The sequence below is a fragment of the Delphinus delphis genome, chromosome 20, assembly GCF_949987515.2.
Source record: "Delphinus delphis chromosome 20, mDelDel1.2, whole genome shotgun sequence".
In the NCBI taxonomy this organism is placed as follows: Eukaryota; Metazoa; Chordata; class Mammalia; order Artiodactyla; family Delphinidae; genus Delphinus; species Delphinus delphis.
The window spans coordinates 30,947,537-30,970,054 of NC_082702.1; the positions used below are offsets into that span (position 1 = coordinate 30,947,537).

General features: G+C 52.8%; 1 protein-coding gene across 4 annotated transcripts in view; it reads right to left on the bottom strand.

Annotated features, from left to right (window-relative positions):
- The window catches only part of GNAO1 (G protein subunit alpha o1), a 167,082-nt gene that overhangs the window by 23,458 nt on the left and 121,106 nt on the right, over nt 1-22,518 (bottom strand). For all 4 annotated transcript variants that reach the window (XM_059999616.1, XM_059999617.1, XM_059999615.1 and 1 more), the window contains one exon: nt 1,773-1,933. In XM_059999616.1, the coding sequence (XP_059855599.1) occupies nt 1,773-1,933 (161 nt within the window). The remainder of the gene's footprint in view (nt 1-1,772; nt 1,934-22,518) is intronic.

Genomic DNA, 22,518 nt, shown 5'->3' on the forward strand with positions numbered 1-22,518 from the left:
CAGCTTTCACAGCTGGAGGTCATTAAATACTATTTCTAGTTGGAGGGTCAGGTTTTTCTGGACAAGTAAATGGAGACAGTTAACAGCAGGAGGGGAACAGGCCTGGGAAGAGAATTCACTATCAATTTTATACCTTTCTGTATTGTTTTAAAATTTTTTTGCCATGGGTTCAAATTATAATTAGTTAAGTGGTAACAATTTAAGTGGGGGTCACGATTTGATGCCCTGAGGAGCCCCTGAGGGTGGTGGGGAGATGGGAAGGGCCTGGACTTGGGCAGAGCAGTGGGCACAGAGGGGGAGACGAAGGGGGGGACTCTCTCCAGGCCTGAATGGCTGTGCGTTGAGGGGGCGACCTGGGTTGAGGTCTGTGACCTGAGTGTACAGAGAGAGGTGTGGACTTGAACCTTTGGGCTCGCACCCCTGGTCCACCAAGGTGTCCTGGGGGCTCATCAGTGGCTGGGGCCTGCGTCGCTACCACCTGGGACTCACGGGACCCAGGCACCTGCCCCGTGGACAATCTAGGTGTGCAGAGATGGGAAGACAAGTCCCTGGCTTGTTAGCTCTCGTCACAGCCAATGGCAATGTCCCAGCATCCACTAGTGAGCGCTGTTTTCTTGGAGTTAGCCTCCGCTACATCGGCACCGTGGAGACCAGCGTTTCTTAATCTTGGCGATACTGACATTTTGGGTCAGGTAATTCTTTGCTATGAAGGACTGTACAGTGTGTCTGTAGGAAGTCAGCAGCATCCCTGGCCTCTACCCCACTAGACATCTGTAGCACCACCCTAGTCAGGACCATCGAAAATGCCTCCAAACATTGCCAATGTCCCCTGGGGGCAAAGTGGCCCCAGATGAGAAGCGCTGGTGAGGAAGCTGAGCAGATCAGTGTCGGAGCACAGGTGTCCTAAGATAGTGGGGTTTAAGCCCAGAGGCTCCCACTGAAAACCTGGACATGAGACTGTAAAAGTGGGTGCGTTTCCTGAAAGCTGGAGTGCAGGGACAATGTCTTCAAAACAGAAGGCGTGTCCCCGACCACCACAGATCATCCCCAGAGGCCTGGAGACCCCGATCTAGGGGCCAAGGGCATGTAAACTTCCAGACGCCCAGAGTGACAAGGCTGCAGCAGGCAGTCCTGTGATCCCCTGTCACTCCCTCTGCCTTCCCCTCTCCTACCCCTCCAGCCCTCTCTGGCTTTCAGCTGCTTCACCCCCTCTCCTCGCCTGCCCCACCGGGCCCCTCTCTCTCCTCTGTCCTTTTCTTCCCCTTATTAGTTATAACACAGTATTAAAGTGTATGTTTGATTATTTATTTTACTTATCTGATGGGTTACATATTCCTTATTTTTAATTTTAAAGATAGAGGAATGGAAAGGGTATTATTTTCTCAAAAAGAAGACAAAAGGGCACCATGTAAGTTATTTTCTATGTTGCCCTTGATTTGTACTTATGGGGTCAAGGGTTCTCCAGGGGCAAAAACACTGCTACACTGACAATCTTCCTTCTGGAGGGCCAGGCCCCCTCCAGAGCAAGCAGGTGATGGCCCCTGGGCCTCTGGGAGCCCTGTTGTCGGCTTGTGCCCCCCACCTCCCTGGCCTCCTTCTCATCCCGGAGGCAGGAGGAGAAGCCCCTTCTCCTTCCTTCCTGACGCCCGAGGCAGAACACCTCACAGCGGTTCCCACCTCAGCAAGGGCGCCTCCTTGCCCCACTGACCCCAGCCCTTCCACGCCCGCACTGCTGCCCCACTCTCGGCCTCCCGCCTGCCTGGGACACTCACTATTTGGCGGAGTCGTTGAGCTGATACTCCCGGGACCTGTTGAAGCACTCCTGGATCCCTGAGTCGCCCCAGAGTCGCACCATGGCAGAGAGCAGCTCTGGAGAGAAGGGCTCCGTGTCTTCCATTCGACTCACCACATCACACACCATCTTGGCATCGGCCTGTGAGGAGACATGGACGGCGGCTTTGAGGCCTCGGTGGGGACAGAAGCCCCGGCCGGGCACCTGCTAGGGCACCGGGACAAGGGCTCAGCCCTAGGCCTGGTCAGGGAGAGGGGAAGCAACAGAGGGTCCTTTACTCAAGGGCACGGTAATCGTTACTAGACCACTGCTCCACTCTCGAGCCCTTTCAACCCTGCCGCCCTCCAAGTAAGCCAGAGACCCAGGCTCCCCAGCCTGCCGCACGCGGCTCAGGAAGCGAGCGGAGGTGCTGGAAATCTGCAGGTGTCCTTCGCGGTGGGAGAGACACGAAGGAGACAAGGTCAACGCCTGGAAGACTTGTAGCCAACAAAACATTCTGCACCAAGGTACGTGGGGCCAAAGCCTTCTGTGGAGACTTCCGGAATCAAGCTGTCTGGCTAAGTAGCTACTTATGTCTCAGAGCCTGTCTACTGCACAAGGTCAATGGGAAAACGCTGGCACTGTGTCCCCTTCTGCCTGCCGGCCCTGGGAAGGAAGCCACAACTGGCCTGGAGGCCAGCAGGCCATGCCCATGATGCTGGCCCGGACCTAGCTCCCTAGGGACTAGTTGTCCCGAAGACATCAGCCCTCGGATTCCCAAAGTCACCCTCAGCTGACAGGGAGGGCTGCCCACCAGGAGAGCGTGGGTCCCCGTCCGTCTAGGAGATGAGTTTCTTCAGCACCGCAGCCTCCCCTGGGGGCAGCCACCTGCAAAGCTGGCCCTGGGACTGAGGCGTTGGGTGCCTTAGGCAGGCGGTGACTCAGGGATGCAGGCGTGGGTGAGCAGGGTTGGTGCCTCCACCTGGGGCTAAAAACAGGCCTGTGAGTCAGGGCCTATGTGCTGATGCTGCTCCTGTGTGCCTGCGTGACCTCGGGAAATCTCAGCCTGCTTTCCCACCTGTGGGATGACTGTGACAAACCGGGCCAGTTTCCCAGACTTCCTCCTGTGGACCCCTCCTTCCAGGTTCCTGCCTGATCTGTGAGAAGGGAGTCGGGACCTGAGGGATGGGTAGGGCAAGACTTCCTGCTGGGGGAGAGACACCCTCCCACCTAGAGCCGCACTGTGCCTCAGCCAGGCCACTCAAGGGTGTGGTGTAGAAACCATGGGCCTCCACAAAGCCACTTCGTGCTCCTCTGTGTGTGGTCTGGAATCTTGGGACTCCCACTCCAGTGGGATGCAGTGCATGGTTTGGGGAAGGCTGGCCTGGCGCTGTCCTCCCAGCTCCATCTCCTCACCCAGGTGTGGCAGAGGCGGGGGTGGGGCAAGGTCCTGTGCTGGCGACACCTGTCTGCCCTTCTGTTTCTCTCCCATCTTCCCCAGCTCAGTGCACGCCACAACCATCGGCCCAACTGCTCAGACTCAAAGACTAGGAGTCATCCTTGATCTTGCCACCTCCCTCCCAATGTCCACTTCTCCCCATCTCCTCCTGCACAGCCCTGAGTCTGAGCCACCACCATCTTTCCCTGGCTGCCCCGAGCCCCCTCCCAAGGGGTCTTTGCCTCCCTCTTGCTTCTCTTCAGTCTGTCTGCCACATAGCAACCAGCAGGAGACCGTAGAGAAAGAACCCACCATTTTTTTAACTGGGCACACTGATATCCGACTTAAAGACTTCTTTTCCTAATTTTGCTTGTGGCAGAGATGTGACCATGTGACCCGTCCTACCCATGGGGAGGTAAGCCAAAGTGTAGTGAGGTCTCTGGAGAAGTCTTTGTAAAGGGAAGATGCACCCTTTTTCTCTCACTTCCTCCTTCCTGAAGCCTGTGATGGCTGGAACTCTAGCAGCCAACTTGGATCATGAAGACAAGGTCTACACCCTAGGGACAGTGGACGGGTGATCTAAAAACAGTCAGGTCCTTGACGACTTTTTTTTTTTACATTGAAATTAAACTTATACCTCATTTAAATCACTATTTTCTAGGTCTCGGATATTCACAGTCAAACCTGATCCTAATGGACACAATAACTCTCCCTGTTTAAACTCTTTCAATAGCTTCCCATTATCCCTAAATTCCAAACTCCTTACCTTGGCCTCCAAAGCCCCTGCCTACCTCTCGGTCCTAACCTCCCACCTTTCCCCTTTCCTGGGCCTCCAAGCACACAGCCTTTCCTTCTGTTCCCCAGGTAGCCAGGGTCACCTCACCTCAGGGTGCTCCACCGTCCAGATCATCCTTCCCCTGGCTCTTCCCCATCTCAAGTGTCACTGCCTCAGGGAAGCCCTCCTCCACGCCCCAGGCAGAGTCTGCCCCCACGCACACCAACCACTCCAGTCACAGCCGGTGCTGTGTGTGCCTGTTCCTCAGGGCAGGGATAACCTCCTGGCTTTTCACGGCACCCCCACTTCACAACGCTCTGTACATAGCTGTTGGTGCTCAGCAGCATTTGTGAGATGAATGGGTCCTTGGCATTTTACTGTCAGGCACAGCCTCGATTTCTCACTCCACCCTCTCTATCTCCCAACTCCTCTCATCTTGTCCATTTCAACAGCACTGTGTCTCGTTCAACCATGACAGCAGCTCTGCCCGGTAGCCATCCTGTTTAACAGATGGGGAGACTGAGGCTCAGAGGTGAGGTAACTTGCTCAAGGTCACACAGCTAGTAAATGGGAGAGCCTGGACCCAAGGTTAACCTCTACTGTGCTCCAGCCAACAGCCCTGGACTTGCATCTCAGACACTGGTGTCCAGCCCAGCCCCCTGATCAAAGGTTGGGGAGATGGGTAAGGAGGAAGGTAGGAAGGGTCAGGCATGGCGGGAGGAAGGGGCCTTGCCGATGCACCCTGGAGGACAGTGGCAGCTGTCTGGCTGGGCCAGCCCTGTGGGGGTCAAGCTTAACAAGCAATTAATAGAGCCAGAGGGGGGCCTTGTCCCTTTGTCTTCCTGCCTTTGGGGCCCTGGGGGATGCGGCTCACACTGGGCCTGACCTTCCTGTCCAGGTCCCATCCTGGGCCAGTGGCGGGGTGGGGGGAGGCATTTTCCAGCACCTTGCCCTCTGCTACAGCCCCCATGGCGCTGCCACCTCTTGCTGGTCAGAGCATGCCCAGCTGTCCCGGCAGCATGAGGCGTGACAAAGCAACGCATGTACCGGGGCAGACCCACTACGTCTGACCTGTGCAGTGTTACTCAGTGGAGGATGCCGGGGCAGTGACCAGCTTCAAGGTGGCAGCGAACGGCCCATCCCCTCTGATCTGCCCCATCCTTTTCTGCTGGATGGCTGCCCCCCTCCTTTTGGGGCTTCCATTCCCTCCTTTTGGGGCACCAGAACCTCTGCTTCCCTGAAGGAAAGCACTCTTTCCCCCGACTCAGTCTGAGCAGTTTGGGTGGGACTTCCTCTGTCCCTCGGCTCCAGCGTGGACACAGGGTCTGGCCCTGGCCGGTCCATCCTGCTGGCCTTAGTGAACAGTCTGGGGTGGACAAAGAATCCAAATTTGTCAAATGAGACTAACCCTACCAGCTCCAGGACACCTGTATAAACTATTAGGAGAGAGAGACCCTCAAAGGAAGGGCCCACCTGAGTGTGGAGCCATCACTGAGGCAGAGCTGAGAGAGGGAGGCACGCCGGGTCCCCATAACATGTCAAAACACCTGGGTCCAGCTGTGCCTGCGGCCACACATACCTCTGGCTTTCCAGCTACCTCAATCAATCCTCTGACTTTTTCTTAACCTAGTTAAAGACTTGGTTTATTTTTGCACGTGCACCCTGAAGAGTCCTGACAATACACTGCCTGGTGTGCCGAGGCCAATACCAGGCTTACCTCCTCCAGGCAGACCCAACCCGTTACTGCGGCCGACACAGTTCCTCTGGCATCGGACTCCCCTCCCCTCTTCCTGTCATGCCTGGGCACACGTCCATGCCCTGGGCACACGGCCGCGCCCATGTGCTGCGCTATGTTTCCTGTGTGGGGGGCACTAAGATGCCCTGTGGGCACTGGCCACGTATTGGACACTAGAGGCCATCTGGTGGGCTTCTGGAGACAGTCCTGCAAGGAGCTGAGGGAGGCTGTTCACTGACACCGTGCCCGGCAGGGCCCTGCACGGTTGGGCTGAGTGGGTGCAGGACATTCGTCACTGTGTGCCGCTGTCACACACCAGCATGCCTGGCCCCCAGCCACTAAGTGCCTGTAGTGCCCCAATTACTGCCACTGCCACAGACACCTCACAAATGTCTAACATGCCCCTGCGGGGCACCGTTTCCACTGAGGGTCAGTTAGGGAGCCATCTGCCAGCCCGGGGCTAGGGAAGTGGGCCCCGTCTTCTCGCACTGCCCCCAGCGGCAGAGAGCAAGGGAGGGGCGCTCCCTGCACGTGACAGAGAACGTGACCGCTGCCCTTCCTCAGACGCACGGGCCTGGGTGGCTTGGGTCTGGCACTTACAAAGTACCCAGTATGCCCACCCCTCCCCGGCCGCCATTCTCTATGGGCTGGGGCTGCCCGTGCTGTAACGTCCAGTTCCCATGCCACCCCCCGCCAAGACTCACTCCTTTCCCGACAGCACCCTTTGGTCACCCCTGCCTCGGGGCTACAGTCCTGCTCCATGCGGCTTTCTAGGGGCTCCGGCCACAGGCTCAAGGCACCACCCAGAACTGGGGTCCTGGCTTGAGCAGGGCCTTAACGTCTCTGGGCTCAGCATCCTACCCTGAAAAATGGGGTGACAGTATCATCATTCTCTTCATAGAGCTGTCGTGTGAGCAAACAGAGCACTAGCACAGGGAGGACCTGAGGGCGGGCCGTGCTGCCGCCCCAGCTCCCCAGCTCCCCGGAGACCAGAAAGAGAAGAGGAGGCCAATCTGCCTGCCCTCGGGATGCCTAGGGGTGGGGGCGTGGGAAGGGGTGAGACATTTAAGGACATGCTGGGAGCCTGCATTTCTGAATGTGAACCACAGGCAAGATGCCATTTTTTTGTTGTTTTATTTATTTTTTATACAGCAGGTTCTCATTAGTTATCTATTTTATACATATTAGTGTATACATGTCAATCCCAATCTCCCAGTTCATCCCACCACCACCACCACCCAGCTTTCCCCCCTGGGTGTCCATACGTTTGCCTCTATTTTTGTGTCTGTGTCTCTATTTCTGCCTTGCAAACCGGTTCATCTGTACCATTTTTCTAGGTTCCACACATATGCATTAATATACGATATTTGCTTTTCTCTTTCTGACTTACTTCACTCTGTAAGATGCGGATGGACCTACAGACTGTCATACAAGATGCCATTCTTATGGGTTTTGGATCAGGAGGCTCCAGAGAGGTTATGACTCTCAGGGACACCTGCAGGATTCTTCTCACCATATCAATGATTTAAAATCAGCGTTAACATTTCTTTTCACTGGAGCCAGTGTTACCTTTCTGGTTAAATGACATCTTAACAGTGACATGTAGATGTCCTGAAGCTGCTCTAGAAAGAGGTGAGATACTTTTGGAAAGCCCCGCAACACTAGAGAACCCCACAGAAACCCTACCCATGAGCATCTGGAGAAAGGGGTGGGCAGGGAGAGGAAGCGGCACACGGAGATGGGGGCATCTCCAGCATTTGGTGGGGTGGAGAGCTCAGCACAGGGTACCTCCCAGAAGTGGGCTGCCCTGGGCCAACGCTGGGGAGCAGGGTGCCCAGGGTGGTGATGGGAGCAGCTGCCCCCGTGAACTGACAGTACACAGGGGTCCCTCGCTGTGACATGCAGCCCAGGGCCCCCTGCCACGGGGACATGGACTAGTGGGGACTGGCCATGAGTGTGTTGGGAAGCAGCACCTGCGATCCAGGGGCCTGTCAGTGGGGCTGCCTGCTGGTGTCCAGGGGTGAGGGGTTCTACTTCCAGAAAGCTATCTCTAGTCAGCCAGCTGGTCCTGAGAGCCGGAACCCATACTATGAGGAGGGGTGTGGGCTTCCATGGCCCACAGGCCCCTTCCCGCCTGCCCACTCTGGGCCACAGAGAGCCCCCCTGCACCAGCTTCTCTTGCCCAGTGTCTCCTGGTCACCATTCTCAGAGACGCAGCAGGTGCCAGCCTGTGCTGTGCCACACCAGGGGTGGTGGTGGGATGAGTGGTGACACAGGGAAGCTGGCATTGGCCTGGCTGAGCCACTGGCAATGAATACCACACATCTCTGCACATACGCCAGGCACTGCAGGGCCTTGCAAGTGCCCTGGTGTATTCATCATCTGAAGCTGGGACTGCCAAGTGCATGTTAAACACTTGGGTCTGCAAAACTCTTCCCCTCTCCTCTGAGCAAAGGGGCTTGGAACTAAAGTTTGAGAGAGAGCCTTTTCTCTCTCTAGAGAGGAAACGCAAAGGATATGGTGGGGAAGCGAATAGGAACTTTCAGTCAGGTGACCCAGGTTCAAATCCTGGCTCTGCAGCTTTTTTTTAGCTTTGTGACCTTGGACAGACCACTTAACCTCTCTGAGCCTCTGCTCTCTTATTAGTTCCCACCTCACAGGGTTGTTTGTGCAGATGAGAGAGGCTAAATCGACGTGACACAGCTCTGCAACATAAAGAGCCCCACAAATGCTAGTTACTATAAGCAAAGGTGAGGTCTCTGGGACACAAACAACAAGCTGACATAAAATAAGCCCACTTCGTACAAGATTTCTCAGGTAAGCATGATAATCTTGATAACAATAATCATAGTAATTATAACCGTTTCTGTTTGAAGAGCTGCTTTGGATCTTTCAGAGTTTTCCTCCTTCTCTCATCTTTTAGACCAAGTAAGGTGTGACTGTGTGCATGTACACACACACACACACACACATACACAGACACACACACACCAGCCCTCTACCTGCAGGGAAGTCTCCATTCTGCCCAGCCCTGCCGTGTGCACTGCGGTAGCCGCAGCTCCCACCAGGGGGCAGGAGTGCACAGGCCAACAGGAGAAAGAGGGCAAGCTGGACAAGCCCAACCCAACAGACCAGGCAGGCCAGGCCCAGTGGGCACAGCTGCCTTGGGAAAGAGACAAACAGACTCCCGATGTTGGAGGCCCAGCCTGAGTACTGCAAGGTCAGCAGATGGAGAATGGCAGCGTGCACATTCTGGGCACTTCGTACATGCTACCCAGGGCCCTGCATCTGAGAAAATGCGGCAGTCACATTCTCTCTTGCACGTGCAAGGGAGTGACCCTCCCTTCCCATCTGCCGCTGGGGGAAGTGGGGGAGAGAGGGGCCCCCTCACTCACCCATGATTCCCTGGCCTGGGCTGGCACATGGCTCCCTAACTGTGACTCTCAGTGGAAGTGGTGGTCCCCAGGGTATTTTAGACAGCTAGGAGGGTTTTTTTGTCAGTGGCAAAACTTGAGGCACTACAGGCACTTAGCAGTTCAGGGCTGGGCATGCTTGGGGCTCTTTCTTCACTTGGACTTAGGAGTACTTCACAAGGCCTGTGCCTAGAGCTCACTGTCAGGCACAGGGTCTCTAGGGGGAGAGGGGGGCACCTCACAGGCCTACCACTTGCCTTAGCGAAGGGAACCTTCCTGGCTCTCCAGAAAGATGCTACAGCAGAACCAAGGGTTGGGTGCTATTTCTAATCTTGCCTCCTTTCAGCTGTGCCGTCCCTTCTCAAGCCATCCATCCACACATCCCTCACCCCCTATCTAGGGTACCTACCCATCCAACATCAGGCGTCCACCCACCCATTACATCATCACCCATCAGCCACCCTTGTTCATCCATCAACCAACTCACTCCCACAACCACCTGCCCATCCCTGCACCTCCCTTCTATCCTTCCACAGCGTCTGCCCATCCCTTCAGTCTTCATTTGTGCACCCTTTTCATTCCTTTCACTCCTCTTTGATCTATGTAGCCACCCACCCATTCACTCACTTATCCATAGTATACCCACTACCGAGTGGGGTCCCCACCTTAGGAACTTTCACGTTTGCCAGAAAGAGAAATATTTAGGCATAAGGAGAGACTGTCTGCATCTCCCCAGCCCTGAACACATCATGGGACAACTGCCCCCTTGACGTCCCCTCCCTCTGTCCCATGGTCCCATCTTTGTCAGGAGCCTGGGGCCTTGTAAAAGGAAGACTCTCCTAAGACCTCCAGCTGGGTTCAGAGGATTCCTCAGGGATTGATTTGTCCTAAGCCCTTCTGGAAACCTTCTCTGTTTTGAGCCCAGGCTGCCTCCTGAGGAGGGGGGGAAAGACTTGGGTTTTCTGAAGAACCTCATTTTCTGAAGGATCACACCCTTTTCTGTCTCAAAACCATTGGATCTTCCAGTTGTTTAGAAGCAGCTTTTCCTTCAGGCTTGCTATGTATCTTCAAGAACCAGGGGGTTGTGGGGATGACTTTGGCCCGGGTTCCAGCGCTCACTGGTTCTAGCGCTCGACACCTAAAAGCTTCAACTCAGAAACCATCTGCCAGACCCTGTAATTGGTGTGGGTCCCACCCCTGGCCCTGGCCCAAGTTAAGCAGAAGGAGCCAGTGCTAGACCAGCGAATGTTTGCTCACCACAGGCTGGCTGAGCCCAGGGCTCGGTGCCGGGGATACGGCAGCCAGCAGGATCTGGAAACTGCCCACCCAAGCCTGCTGTCCAGTGAGGGCGTCAGACACATCAACCAAGCTGTGGAGTCCGGGAAGGCTCCTCCAAGGAGGCAGCCACTAAGTAAGGGCCACAGCTCAAGGAGAAACTGGTGCGGACGGGGGATGCGAGGGGGGTATGACTGGGAGCAGGCAGTCGTGGGTCAGCTGTGCCCACAAGGCAGGCACAGTCCAGAGACTGCTCTTCCCTCACGGGGGAATTAAAGGGGAAGCCGAGGGCCTTGCCAGGAAGCAGTGGATCCTGGAGGGCATCAGACACCCCTCCAGCTATCAACAGGACCTTTGGACAATGGTGGGCTCAGAGGTCCACACAGCCCACGGACATTAAATGAAGAACAGTACCCAGCCCGCACAGATGGTCCAGGAGCTCTCACACAGACCGAGTGCAGTGCGAACTGTGTACCCCCAACCCAGGGAGAGCGCTGGCAGCAGCCTGGGCCCCACTGTGGGCAGCTCCAGGATGGAGCCTTACGGAGCAGATGCTAACACTCCCTGAGTGTGGGTCTGGGGACATTCTCAGGCCCCCGGCCCTTCTCAGGAGGCATGGCTTTTGGCCTTCTCCCCAGCTGTGCTGTTCATAGGTGAAGCCACTGCGTGTGTCTCCTAAAACCACCCTGGCAGGGGTTTCAGGGCCAGAGGTGGGTAGGGAGACTGTCGGGTATGGGGCGGGAAACGCTGAGGCCAGTGTAGAAGGGGGCGAGCAGGGCCTGCAGAGGAGGCCAGTGCCCCAGCCAGCGATAGCCGGCGAGAGTGCAGAGGGGTGTCCTAGGTGGGTAACTGGCAGAGATGGGGGGTGCAGGACAGCAGCTGTCCTGGGCCCTCTGGGGCAGTGGTGTGTTTATGTCGCCACGGCTTCCGATTGCTTCAGATCCCAAGGATGGAGTGGGGAAGCATGCTTGCCTAAAACCCCAATCAGCAACCCCTCTGGAACAGCCTCGTGTGGTGCCACTTTCTCTTGTTGCCCTTCTCCCCTTGCTGGGTCCAGACCTACCAGTCTATACCTCCTGGGAGGCTCTCCTAGACGGCGCCGGGGAGGACAGCTGAACCACCAGGCAGGCACTATTCAGTCCAAAATAAACTTTAAGATGAAAGGGACAGAAATTTCCAAATCCTCTGCCTCCTTTCCCCTGAGCTCATTGTCCTGAGATGGGAGAAAGAACTAAAATTGGATAGGCTAAATTTCTAAGAAACGAACAACGGAAGAATGAAATTACCCACACAGAGCTCAGTCAAAGGGAAAGAAAAGTGATAATGGACAATCTCTTCTCTTCAGAACACAAAGTGATGGTGGTGAATAGATTAATTAGAGCCGCCTCAGCTGGGAGACATTAGTGACACAATATGGAAGAGAAAAGATGGAAGCTGAAACAGCACGTACATGATGGGAGGCCGGCAGGTTCGGGAGATGACAGGTTTGACTGATGGTGCCTCTCCTTGGGCTTATTCGCTGACACCCCTTCCCTCCTCGTCTCCTCGCTGGAGACATCAGTTCCCGCACCATCCATTAAAGTGACCGGGGGCTTCCCTGGTGGCGCAGTGGTTGAGAGTCCGCCTGCTGATGCAGGGGACACGGGTTCGTGCCCTGGTCCGGGAAGATCCCACATGCCGTGGAGCGGCTGGGCCCATGAGCCATGGCTGCTGAGCCTGCGCATCCGGAGCCTATGCTCCGCAACGGGAGAGGCCACAACAGTGAGAGGCCCACGTACCGCAAAAAACAAAAAAAAAAAAAAAAAAAAAGTGATTGGATGATGTTTTTGTTTGAAAAGGAGCGTGTCACTTGTTTCTTGGACCTCAGGGACACAGCCTGGGGCAGTGCACCAGGTGTCCACGTTCTGCCTGACTGACCCTGCGACCCTGGGCAAGTCTCATCTGTTTTCGGAGTCTCTGTCCTCAAAGGCACAAGGAAGAGGTTGGCTGGATCAGTGATTCTCAAAGGATGGCCCGCACACCCCTGGGGGTCTCTGAGGGGTCCACAAGATCAAAACTGTTTTCCTAACTCTATAACGATGTTATTGGCTTCTCTGCCTGCACTGATGGTACAAAAGCAACGGGAGACAAAACCGCAGTCCCTTCGCAGGAAGCAGTGGCACCTAACTGTACCAGCTGCCATTCTGTTCTCTGCCACTGTTCAGTCACAATAAAACCAATGCCAGTTCTACTTAAGAATGTCCTTGAGGAAGTGGCCAAAATTATGAATTAAAAGAATCTCTAGGGACCTCCCTGGTGGCGCAGTGGTTAAGAATCCACCCGCCGATGCAGGGGACATGGGTTCAAGCCCGGTCTGGGAAGATCCCACATGCTGCGGAGCAACTAAGCCCATGGGCCACAACTACTGAGCCTGCTCTCTAGAGCCCGCGAGCCACAACTACTGAGCCCTCGTGCCACAACTACTGAAGCCCATACGCCTAGAGCCCGCGCTCTGCAATGAGAAGACCGCACACTGCAACGAAGAGTAGCCCCCGTTTGCTGCAACTAGAGAAAGCCCATGTGCAGCAATGAAGACCCAACGCCAAAAATAAATCTAAAAAATAAATTTATTTAAAAAAAAAAAGAATCTCTACCCTGCACGCACGTCTTTTTCATATTCTGTGTGATAAAACACGAAGTGTGGGGCAAACGCAGATGATGGTTTTCTGGAGGGAAGGCACTTGTAAGACTGCCCTGCCAGCCCAAATGGTCCCTTTTTTTTCACACAACACCACTTTTACTTGAAAGAATGCCTGACAGACAAACAATGGTAATTCAGACTTGGTCTTTGGAAGACATTTTCTAAAAGACCAAGCGAGCCTATCACTTCAAGGAAAGCAACTAACAAATTTGTTACCAAAATGAAAACATTCCAACTTTCAAGCAAAAAATCAGAATTCTGGAAATTTGTATTTAACACCATAACTTGACAGCTTCCCAATATCTGAAGACTTTTCTGATAAGATAGATGTTGTTAACAAATGTGAGTTCTTCACATTCTCCACTGAAATACGTCAACATTTGGAAGATGTGCATAACTTTGAACCAGTATTTTCCAAATGATCAAAATGACGTTAAGAATCATGCACAGTTGACCCATTCAAAGTGCAAAGTAGACCAATGGATTTTTAAAAGAAGACTTAGCTGAGAGGACAGTACAGAGGTTTCCCATAAAACCCCTGACCCATGCATGCAGAGCCTCCCCCATTATTGACATCACTCACCAGAATGGTACACCTTATTTATTTTTAAACCAAAGATGAACCTACATTGACACATTATAATCACCTAAAGTCTGTAGCTAACCTTTGGGTTCACTCTTGGTGTTGTACATTCCACGGGTTTAGACAAATGTATAATGACATACATCCATAACTGTGGTATCATACAGAGTATTCTCACTGTCCTAAAAAATCCTCTGTGCTCTGCCTATTCATCCCTCCCTCCCCCAGCCCCTGGCAACCACTGATCTTTTTACTGTCTCCATAGCTTTGCCTTTCCCAGAAGGTCATATATTTGGAATCATATAGTACGTAGCCTTTTAAGATTGGGTTCTTTCACTTAGTGATATGCATTTAAGGTTCCTCCTTGTCTTTTCATGGCTTGATCACTCATTTTTTTTTTTAATGCTGAATAATATTTCACTGTCTGGGTGTTGCCCAGTTTACTTACCCATTGGCCTACTGAAGGACCTTTCGGTTGCTTCTAAGTTTTGACAATTATGAATAAATCTGCTATAAACATCTGTGAGGACATAAGTTTTCACGTCTTTTGGGTAAATATGAAGGAGCATGATTGCTGGATTGTATGGTAGGAGTATGTTTAGTTTTGTAAGAAACCACCAAACTCTTCCAAAGTGGCTGGACCAGCTGGCATCCTATCAGCAACGCCTGAGAGCTGCTGTTGCTCCACATCCTCACCAGCATCTGGGGTTGTCAGTGTTCCAGGTTTTGGCCATTCTCAAAGGTGTGTACTGGTGTCTCGTTCTAATTTGCATTTCCCTGATGACGTGTGATGTGGAGCATCTTTTCATATGCTTGTTGGCTATCCATGTATCTTCTTTGATGAGGTGTCTGTTAAGGTTTTTGGCCCATCTTAAAATCAGATTGTTTGCTTTCTTACTGTTGAATTTTAAGTGTTCTTTGTATATTTTGGATAACAGTTCTTTACTGAACCTTTCTTTTGCAAATATTGTGTCCGAGTCCAAGGCTGGTCTTCTTATTCTCTTGAGAGTGTCTTTCACATAACAGTTTTTAATTTTTATGAAGCCCAGTTTATCAATTCTTTCTTTCATGGACTGTGCCTTTGGTGTTGTATCTAAAGAGTCATGGTCACAACCGAGGCCATCTAGATTGCCTCCTAAATCATCTTCTAGGAGTTTTATACGTTCACACTTTACATTAGGTCTGTGATCCACTTTGAGTTAACTTTTGTGAAAAGTATAAGGTCTGTGTCCAGATTCACGTTTTTGCATGTGGATGTCCAGTTGTTCCCGTACTGTTTGTTGAAGAGACCAATGGATTTTAACGTAACAGAGTAGGAAATGGTCACTGATATAGTTTCAGATTCTACCCTTTAAGAAACTACTGCTTGGGGGCTTCCCTGGTGGCGCAGTGGTTGAGAGTCCGCCTGCCGATGCAGGGGACACGGGTTCGTGCCCCGGTCCGGGAAGATTCCACATGCCGCGGAGCTGCTAGGCCCGTGAGCCTAGCCTGCTGAGCCTGCGTGTCCGGAGCCTGTGCTCCGCAACGGGAGAGGCCACAACAGTGAGAGGTCCGCAAAACGCAAAAACAAAAAAAAACAAACAAAAAAAAACAAAACACAAACTACTGCTTGGGACTTCCCTGGTGGCGAAGTGGTTAATCCACCTGCCAATGCAGGGGACATGGGTTTAAGCCCTGGTCCGGGATCCGGGAATATGCCACATGCTGCGGAGCAACTAAGCCTGTGCGCCACAACTACTGAGCCCATGTACCACAACTACTGAAGCCCTAGGGCCCGTGCTCCACAACAAGAGAAGCCACTGCAATGAGAAGCCTGTGCACCGCAACGAAGAGTAGCCCCCGCTCACCGCAACTAGAGAAAAGCCCGCGCGCAGCAACAAAGACCCAACGCAGCCAAAACTAACTAAATAAAATAATTTTAGTGAATTTCAAAGAAGGACTATTTGAAAAGGCTGGTAAAATACTCCCTTTTCTACCATGTGTTTGTGTGGGGCCAAATGTGATTCAGACTCTCCGACCTAACAACACATCACAATGAACTAAACACAGATGCATGTGTGAGAAACGCACTTGTCTTCCATTAAGCCCGACATTAAAGAGATGTGTAAAAATGTGAGACAACGATATTCTGCTTACTGAAGTATTTTTAGACAATATATTGAGATTAAGTTTCATAAAAATGTTATTTGTATTAATATGTAATGGGTTTATTATAGTTACTTTTAAATGAATAAATACTGAAAAAATTTGTCTTATTTTTAATTTCTAATGCAATAAAGATTGATAGCTATAACCTACATAAACAAAATGTTTACTGGGGTCCTCAGTAATTTTTTAAAAATTATAATGTGTAGTGTAAAGGTGTTCTCAAGCCAAAAAGTTTGAAAACCACTAGACCAGATCATTCTTTCCCAAACATTAACCCTTGAACACCTTCTAACTTCTGCCCAAGTTCTGTTCCACCTGATACCCATCACTTTTCTTAGACACATCTTTGTACTTACGAACTTCGTATCTTTATGGTAAACGGAAACCCTGCATGAAGTGATTTAAATAGAAGACACCCAGCAGAATAACTACAAGGAAAGCTCAACACTAATGTGAAATTCTAGCAGGACCCTGCTCCCTATCTCCCTTTGTTAGCAAGGGGGACCATGCAGACGGAGGCCCCCAGCCGCACACGTTGAGGGCCAGCTGATGAGGTGGAACTGACTCACACCAGACCTTCTCATGGGCTGAGAGGCGGGGCTTTGAGCTACAGACAAGACGTCTCAGGTAGAAAATCAGGAATTATGAGTTTTTGCCAAAGGCTAGTAGTGGTGGAAGACTGCCAGGGTTGGGGTTGAGGAGGGACCTCTAGGGTCAGGGGCCAGGGTAGGCCGAGCCAACCAGCCCAGAGGACCAGCAAGCCTAGGGCTGCGGCCTCCCTGGGGTCTCCTGTGAGCCTAGGAGCTGATGACTTAGTCACAAAGACACACAGAGACACACAGATACACACACAGAGAGACACACCTGCTCAGAACTCTGGTGGTCAAGGAGTCCTAAGAGATAACAGCAGTAGCTTATATTTAGTGAGAGCTTCCCAATGGCTTTATTTCATTTAACGTTCACCAGTATTATCGTTTTCCCCCCTTCTATAATTGGAGAAACCACAGCTCAGACGGGTTACGAGACCAGCCCGAGCTCACTCAGCTGGTGGCGGGGGCAGACTGGGATGTGCGCCCCAGCTGCCTGCCTCCAGGGCACACGCTCTGTCAGCACCACGCAGCATTGCTTCCCCTGGTTGCTGGATGACCACCCCCGGGCAGCGCCGGGCCCAGAGCCCTGGTCTTTTGACGTCTCTGTGAGGGTAGGGTCTGGAGAGCTGGCACACTCTCTTGCTGCCATCGCCTGCTCTGCTTGGTCCCGCTGCTAAGGGGCTGGAGCTCCCCAGGGGCCCGCTGGTGCCCATCCTGGGGACCAGTGTCAGCATGCTGATGCTGCAGTATTTACAGTGAGGCAGGTGGGATGGCGAAAGGTGTAAAAAACAAGGGTGACGCATACGCGGGTTAACCAAAAAACAGGTGAGGCAGAGTGGCACCTGCGGCTGTGCACCAGCTGGGCCAGGCAGAGGTCCCAGCGGGCCGCCCTGGCAGACAGGAGGGGGAAGGCACAGTGGGGCCAGGCTGGCTGCCAACTCCCTGGACTCCCAGCACCTGGCCACAAGAGGAGCGCGGGGCTGGGGGAGGCTCGGGGCTGAGCGAAGCCTCCAGGGGCCTGTCTCTCATGTGATGTTGGCAGGGACGGGGCTGCAGCAGCCTGGGGGCTGCCACCTGAGCAGCTTTCTCTGAGGCCTGGGATCAGGGCGCATGGTCTCCCCTCTCCACTTATTCCCAGCCATTCTCATCTCCCCGACATTGACACTGGGTGATCTCAGGTACCACGGACACGGGGTGGAACAAGTCTGTACAGACCTGGGCGTGGGACGGTGGTCAACTGCCCCACCGGGCAGCATCCCAGGCCTCAGCTCGGCCCTATGCTGAGGAAGAGCTGCAGGTGGCACATGGTGCCACCTGGGCTCAGGTTCCCCCCTCTCTCTCTCTCTCTCTCTGTCTCTCTCCCCTCTCAGCCCTTTCCATGCCCTGCTCCCCTAGCCCTGGCCAGGGTAGAGGCCAGTCCACACAGCATCTTCATTGGGGTTAGAAAAAGGGAGTTTTTCCTCAGGCCACATGGCTCGGTGAGAGGAAGGTGGGCTGCATTTCAGCCCTCTCGTGGCCCCTGGGTTCGGGATTCTCCTGCAGGCTACAACCTGCCACGTAACTGAGCTGCAGTCCGTGGAGTGTGAGTGTGCAGTGCGCTGCTCTTGGACCAAGGCTCTTCAGGTGTAGGTGTGCTCCCGCCCCCTGAATGTAGAGGATGACAAAGTCCGTAAGATAGAAGATCCAGTGTCGTGAATCACCATGTGGAGGAGAGCCACACACCCACCCAGAGCACCTGCCTAGACTATTAGCTGAGCAAGAAATAACCTGTTGCATTTGAACCATGAAACCCTTGGGGTATATTTTTTGTAGCAGCTGGTGGTACCCTGATCAATACAACCTGTTAGTGTTCTTCCTCGTCTGGTTTTTGTTCCCTATGTGACATCTGGCCTCTGCTTAGCCCTAGGTTATGGAGTATCTGGGACTGTTCCTCTTCTACTGCTTCACTGAGCAAGACGCTGCCCTCTCCAGAAGACTGTAAGCTGGTGAAGTTTTCTGGAGTATCAGAGAATCTGGGTCTCCCCCTCCGCTCCCGTCTACTCTCCTGGAAAAAGGAGAAAGTTGTGCCCTGAAGCAGTGTTTCTCAAGCCTCAGTCACACACCGACCACTGGCATAATTTTTGTTCCGTAGAACAATGCATGGCACATAATAGAAGCTTGATAAATGATGGTAAATTTTTATTGTGTTTCTATACCATCTACTATAATTTACTTAATATCTTTCTTTAGACTTTTATCCACTTAAAACTTATTGTACAAGAAAGTAAATTTAGTATCACTAACAAAAATATCTGCAAAACGATATTTGATATGCTAGTTTTAATTTTTTTCTAAAATGCATTAAAATGAATTAGTAGCTACTGAGATAAACATCAACATGTGTGTCCATGATGCTAGCTCAAACCTGCCCACTCCCTCAACTGGGAAGCGCCGTCCCACGATGCGCAGCATGAGACAGGTACACGGCTAGTGCGTCCCCGGGACGCAGAACATAAGGAGTACGCCCAGGAGTGGTGAGGCTGGTTCTGGGCCCTGGGCAGGGAGGCTGGAAACAACCTGCTTCACACTTACAGTTCTGCACGGCCCTGACCCTCCTCTCACCATCAGGGCCTCTGCTGCAGGTTCTGTGAAGCCTGGAGGACCACCCTGATTTACTGGACATGTACACTGCTTGCTGGTGGGCAGCATAGGACAGGGGGCAGGCCATGGGCTCCAGTTTTCACCAGCTGCAGACCTCCTATTTCCTTCTCTGTCCTTGCCTCCCTCCTTGGTTCTCTGGTTTTGGCTTCCAGAGGGAATGAGCTCACTGTCGGTTCCAGCTCCCAAGGAGCACGTGGCATTCTCATGGGAAAGGAGGGGCATCTGTGCCTTCCTTGCCTTGGGTAGGGGGATGGCAATGGTGAGTCTGCCCAACTCGCCCCATCTCCCCACTGTCAACAGCCAACTCGAGGGCTCACCTTTGTTAAGAGACAATTGCCCCAAGTTGCCTGGATGCAGATGCAAGAGATCCAGGGGCTCTGGCCTGTTAAGGAGCTTTGTTGTCATGACTTCTGGTCTCCTAGCTGCCAAAGTCCTCTTGGAAGGGAGCGGGAAGGTAAGTGCCCAACCCCCAGCCCAGTAGGGAGGACAGAAGGAAGGAGGGAGGGACCCGCCCTGCTCACCTGTCCCCAGCAGCCCTGCGGCTGAGTGGGCACTTGCCCTCCAGTGAGGTGGCCGGTCCTCTCGGCCAGCCTGTGGGGAGGCCAGAACAACCTAGTCCTGGGGGCCACTGAATCCAAACCTAGGACTGCCCCCCCTCAGGCCTACTGGACCACCCCCCCAGCCACCAGATGAACTTCAGCCAAACCCTGAAAGGAAAGTCACTGTGCCCTGCATCCCACGTCAGGCTTGACCTGCTGAAAAGGCGGGGATGGAGGTCTGGTCCCACTCCATTTCTGTTGACTCTTCATCCTTGCCCCACCGCACCCCCATCTACTCCTTCTTTCCTCACCTTCTCTCTGCACTCATGCTCCGGCCTCCTCAAACTAAGCCCCTCCTCTGCCCCTGTTCCCCCTTCAAGCCACTGTCCTCCTCTTCCTCCTTTCGTCCTGTTACCTCCGTCCCCACTTCCGCCAGGGGTCTTAGTGCCCTCTCCATCTCCGGCCTGCCCTCTGCTCACCTGTCTTCTCTCCGGGCTCTGGGCCCCATGGGTGCTGCTTCCTGGACAGTGAGCTCCTCTGTCTCCCTTGTGGGCCCCATTCCTCCACCAGACTTTTAAGTTCCTCAGTCCTCAAAACCCTTCTTGCTTTCTCAAGCCACCTTCTTGGTGGGTGGGATGTCACCAGATCCTCCTCTGTACAGACTCCCTGGGTAGTGACCCCGGGTTCCCTGGCTCCTCCACTCAACTCAGCATGTTCCCGGTCAGTCCCACCCTCCCCCCCGCCCCTGGTTTCCCATCCCACAGTCTCCGTCACCGCCTTCCTTCCCATCTCAGTCTCAAGATTTCTGCCGTACCAGCAAATGACTGTTGCTATTTTCTTAATTTTTAAAAACGACATTAAATAAACTCATTTAAAAAAATCAGCTTATCTAGGACTTCCCTGGTGGTGCAGTGGTTAAGAATCTGCCTGCCAATGCAGGGGGCACGGCTTCGAGCCCTGGTCCAGGTAGATCCCACATGCTGCGGAGCAACTAAGCTCGTGCGCCACAACTACTGAGCCTGAGCTCTAGAGCCCACGAGCCTCAACTGCTGAGCCCGCGTGCCGCAACTACTGAAGCCCACACGCCCTAGGGCCCGCACTCCGCAACAAGAGAAGCCACTGCAATGAGAAGCCCGTGCACCACAACGAAGCGTAGCCCCTGTTCGCTGCAACTAAAGAAAGGCCGCACGCAGCAACAGAGAGCCGATGCAGTCAAAAAAAAAAAAAATCAGCTTATCCTATAAAAGAGTTGTAGTACATATCTACAATGGAATATTACTCAGCCACAAAAAAGAATGAAATAATGCCGTTTGCAGCAATGGATGGACCTAGAGATTATCATACCAAGTGAAGTAAGTCAGACAGAGAGAAACAAATACATGATATCACTTACATGTGGAATCTAAAATATGACACAAATGAACTTATTTACAAAACAGAAACAGACTCACAGACGTAGAAAACAAACTTATGGTTACCAAAGGGGGATGGTGGGGGAGGGAAAAGTTAGGAGTTTGGGATGAAAATATCACACTACTATACATAAAATAGATAACCAACAAGGACCTACTGTATAGTACATGGAACTATACTCAATACCTTGTTAAAAACCTATAATGGAAGAGAATGTAAAAAAAGAATATATACATTTATATGTATATATATACATGTATAACTGACTCACTCTGCTGTACACCTGAAACTAACACAACATTGTAAATCAACTATATTTCAATAAAATTAAAGGGGCTTCCCTGGTGGTGCAGTGGTTGAGAATCCGCCTGCCAATGCAGGGGACACGGGTTCGATCCCTGGTCCAGGAAGATCCCACATGCCGTGGAGCAATTATGCCCGTGTGCCACAACTACTGAGCCTGTGCTCTAGAGCCCACGAGCCACAACTACTGAACCCACGCGCCTAGAGCCCGTGCTCCACAACGAGAGAAGCCACCACAATGAGAAGTCCGCGCACCGCAACAAAGAGTAACCCCCGCTCGCCGCAACTAGAGAAAGCCCGCGCACAGCAACGAAGACCCAACACAGCCAAAGATAAGTTAAAAAAAAAAAAATCATCTTATCCTAAACAATAATATCAGTGAAATCAGAGGTCAGTGCGCTAATTTTTCTAATATACACTAAAATACACAAAACTACTCAAACAGAAGATACTGGTCCATGTGAACTGCCAGGTCAACTTGTGTGACCCCAGGAGCGCCTGAACCACTCTGGGGACATGCTGCCTTTCCAAAGGCAACTCTGTGTTTCCCATCACACAAACTAGAGACCCCAAGGCCAACTCCATTCTCTTCTTCTGTCCCTGCAGCCAACTGATTCCCAAGAACTGACATTTGCCCACAGAAAGGTCTGACTCCCCTGCAAGGCCACCCCTGCCTCCCCTGCATGGATGACAGCAGGGGTCCGACCAGTCTCCCAGCCTCCAGGCTCTCTCCCTTTAAGTAGGCTACTGCCGAGAGAGCATTTAATCACCCCCGCGAAACCCCACTACGCTGGAACCAAGGCCTCGTCACCTGCCCGCTACCTGCTAGAAGTTCTTCCAGGACCTCGCTAGTCAGCCACCCCGCCATGCAGCCTGCCTCCCTGCGAAGGCCCTGGAGAAAGACCTTCGCTGAGAGAGTGAGATGGAGACCAGAGGGAGGGAGGGAGACAGAGACCTGGGTGACTGATCAGGAGCCAGGTGGGTCGGGGAGAGTCCAGTGGAGCAAGAGACAGAGTCCACGTAAGATTCATGGAAAACGCAAGGATTTGGCCTCCAAAGATATGGGCATGTCATTTCAACGGTTTGTGGCTTAGTTTCCTCAGCTCTAAGCGGTGGTGCTCTTCACGCCATGTTCCCCTCCCAGGGTTTCTGTGAGAACCCGGGGTCTGGGGGAGTTCACAGCTCTCTGAACTGTGAAATGCTTCAATCATGGCG